The sequence below is a fragment of the Macrobrachium rosenbergii genome, chromosome 37 (assembly GCF_040412425.1).
Source record: "Macrobrachium rosenbergii isolate ZJJX-2024 chromosome 37, ASM4041242v1, whole genome shotgun sequence".
NCBI classification, from domain to species: Eukaryota; Metazoa; Arthropoda; class Malacostraca; order Decapoda; family Palaemonidae; genus Macrobrachium; species Macrobrachium rosenbergii.
In genome coordinates, this window is record NC_089777.1 from 39,576,404 (window position 1) to 39,578,903 (window position 2,500).

Here is a 2,500-nt window from a genome sequence, read left to right on the forward strand (position 1 = left end):
GTGTTTATGGAAGTTCAACACAATGCTAATGAGCCTTCTGTGTAGGTATATGGGAGGCTAATGTTATGGAAATTTACTGCACAATATTTTTCCAAGAATCAGCAGTTAAAGGAGTAGTTTTATATATATATATATATATATATATATATATATATATATATATATATATATATATATATATAAAATCCATAGGAAAATAACAGTTTCGTGTTTATTTACGCATTGTCAGGGCACAAAAAAACCAAAGAAAACGCGAAAGCACTTGCTACGGATCTCCTGACTTATTTTTCTGTGGCTTTCGATTATTCTATATCACGTGGAACTCCTGCGATTTTTATATATTATATATATATATAAATATGTATATCATATATATATATATATATATATATATATATATATATATATATATATATATATATATATGTATGTATGTATGTATGTATCAAACCATTTCACTTAATAAGGGTGGCTCCAGGGTGAAACCAACAATGTTCATATGCATTTTCGAATATACTTTAATTGTTGCATTGTAGATGAACCCTGGGGTGTATATCTACCTATTTATCTATATTAAACGGGTGGCTATCTTTCTGTGTAGGCTAAATATGCAAAATATACACCATATGATGTACCCAAACAAGTATATAATTTTGTACACATGTAAGTGTATATAATGAATAGCACGTGTATATATTGACCTGCATAAGAAAAATATGAGATTTCTATTGAAATTTGCAAACGTTGTCTTCCATGCATTTGTACGTACCGGTCGACGAAAACACACACAAAAAATTCAAAAGAAACGCAATAATAAAAATACGTGCTGATCATATGGCCGGGCCTCAGAGGCATTAGAGGAATGTACCGTCAAGGGGAAATCTTACCCCCCACGTCGATGGCAAACCTGGCAGGTTTACTAAGTCCCGCCCATCCAATCACCACCTTCCTTCCCTACTAGCCAATGAGAACGCACCATCTCTTGATCAAAAAAGCCGCCTATTGAGCGCTCCAATGGGGATGCTGGCAGGGGGCGGAGTCAGCCGAGCCAAAAAGTAGAGGGGCAAGTGTACCGCCTTGTAGTTTGACACCTGGGTTGGTGGGTGGTGCAATAAGCCTCTACAGTATCTCTGGTGGACAGTTTCTTAAGATATAAGGACTGAGACTCAAGGAGTTAGTTGTTGTTCATCCACGTGAAGTGAAGTCCGGGAAAGACGAGAAGACTTTCTGGACGAGGTGGAAGGGAAAATAGTGTGGCTTTTTAAGTCCAGTGCTCGCACCTGTGAGAGAAAAAACCCAAGATGACGATTAGACCCATATTTTCGGGATATCCTTTTCAAGGTAAGATGGTTTTCATTTTTTAAAGAATATTATTTGTGTCACCACATGATGACTAAATATAAATTTCAAGACGATTCAGTATTGATATTCTTCTACTTAAATAAGAGAATATCGATAATATTTGAATCAGCTTTAATATTGCTGCAAAGTATTTTGTTTTTAATTAGCAATACTGACACTTGCAAGATGTACTCCTAACAACCCTCACAAGCACAAACAATGGAAGCTTGACGGTCCTATTGCATTCAAAATATTCTCAGATAAAGCTACAACCCAAAAACTGCAAATTAAAACCAAAACCCAATTTCCATCTCGGCATCATTAAGCGGCGGGTCCGCTCTGCGACCAACCTGGATTTCCAAATCAATAAACAAATAATTTTTTTATTCCCTTCGGGAAATACCTGTGATTCAGACGACATCCCTTCATTCATTCGGGAAGAGGCCGAGTCAATTCCATCATCGGATCAGAAACAAATCGACCTGTTGCATGCAACATACTTTGGCGTTGCCGACAAGCTTAATAAGCGATCTATTACAGCGGCCACCGGCCGTGCAGTTCCGCTGGCCCAAGGGATGAGTTTCATATCGGTAAATGACCGTTCACATCAGTCACAAGGGACATCGGAATATCGTGTTTATAGTGATTGCAGGCTCTTCAAACCGACTCGGAACCGACCCTCGCCAGTTCGCACACCCTAATGCTTGTAATCTGAAAAGGGGTGAACCCGTAATGTAAGCGGTAATTATCGTCTTTTTCTGTTGCACTGCATGCGTGCAACACGCACTTCATATCATCAGTTCGTATTTGCTTTAAAGCATGCATTTAGCGTAATGACAATATGAGAGAGAGAGAGAGAGAGAGAGAGAGAGAGAGAGAGAGAGAGAGAGAGAGAGAGAGAGAGGCTACCTCATTGTAATCCAGTAGTTTCCCTGATCACATGTAGTTCTTATACAACCGGTGATCTGACAGCAGATCTCTGTAATTTACGTAATTTCCGAGCCAATTAGCCTGGCTCATCAATATGATTAATTTGTCAGCGGATGACATCACGTTGTTATTACTATATTCATCATTCAGCCCGCTGGTTTCACGAAACCTCGCTTCTAAACTGGTTTTTCTTGTACAACTGATGAGGCGATGCTTTTCAAGATAATAA

General features: G+C 38.5%; 2 protein-coding genes across 4 annotated transcripts in view; one reads left to right on the forward strand and one right to left on the reverse strand.

Annotated features, from left to right (window-relative positions):
* The window catches only part of LOC136825205 (uncharacterized), a 197,278-nt gene that overhangs the window by 157,317 nt on the left and 37,461 nt on the right, over nucleotides 1–2,500 (reverse strand). The window lies entirely within an intron of this gene.
* The window catches only part of LOC136825514 (protein gooseberry-neuro-like), a 26,976-nt gene continuing 25,426 nt past the window's right edge, over nucleotides 951–2,500 (forward strand). The window contains exon 1 of one of the 3 annotated variants that reach the window (XM_067082084.1): nucleotides 951–1,341. In XM_067082084.1, the coding sequence (XP_066938185.1) occupies nucleotides 1,302–1,341 (40 nt within the window). In that variant the 5' untranslated portion in view covers nucleotides 951–1,301. The remainder of the gene's footprint in view (nucleotides 1,342–2,500) is intronic. The other 2 variants (XM_067082082.1, XM_067082085.1) reach the window with 2 other exon arrangements.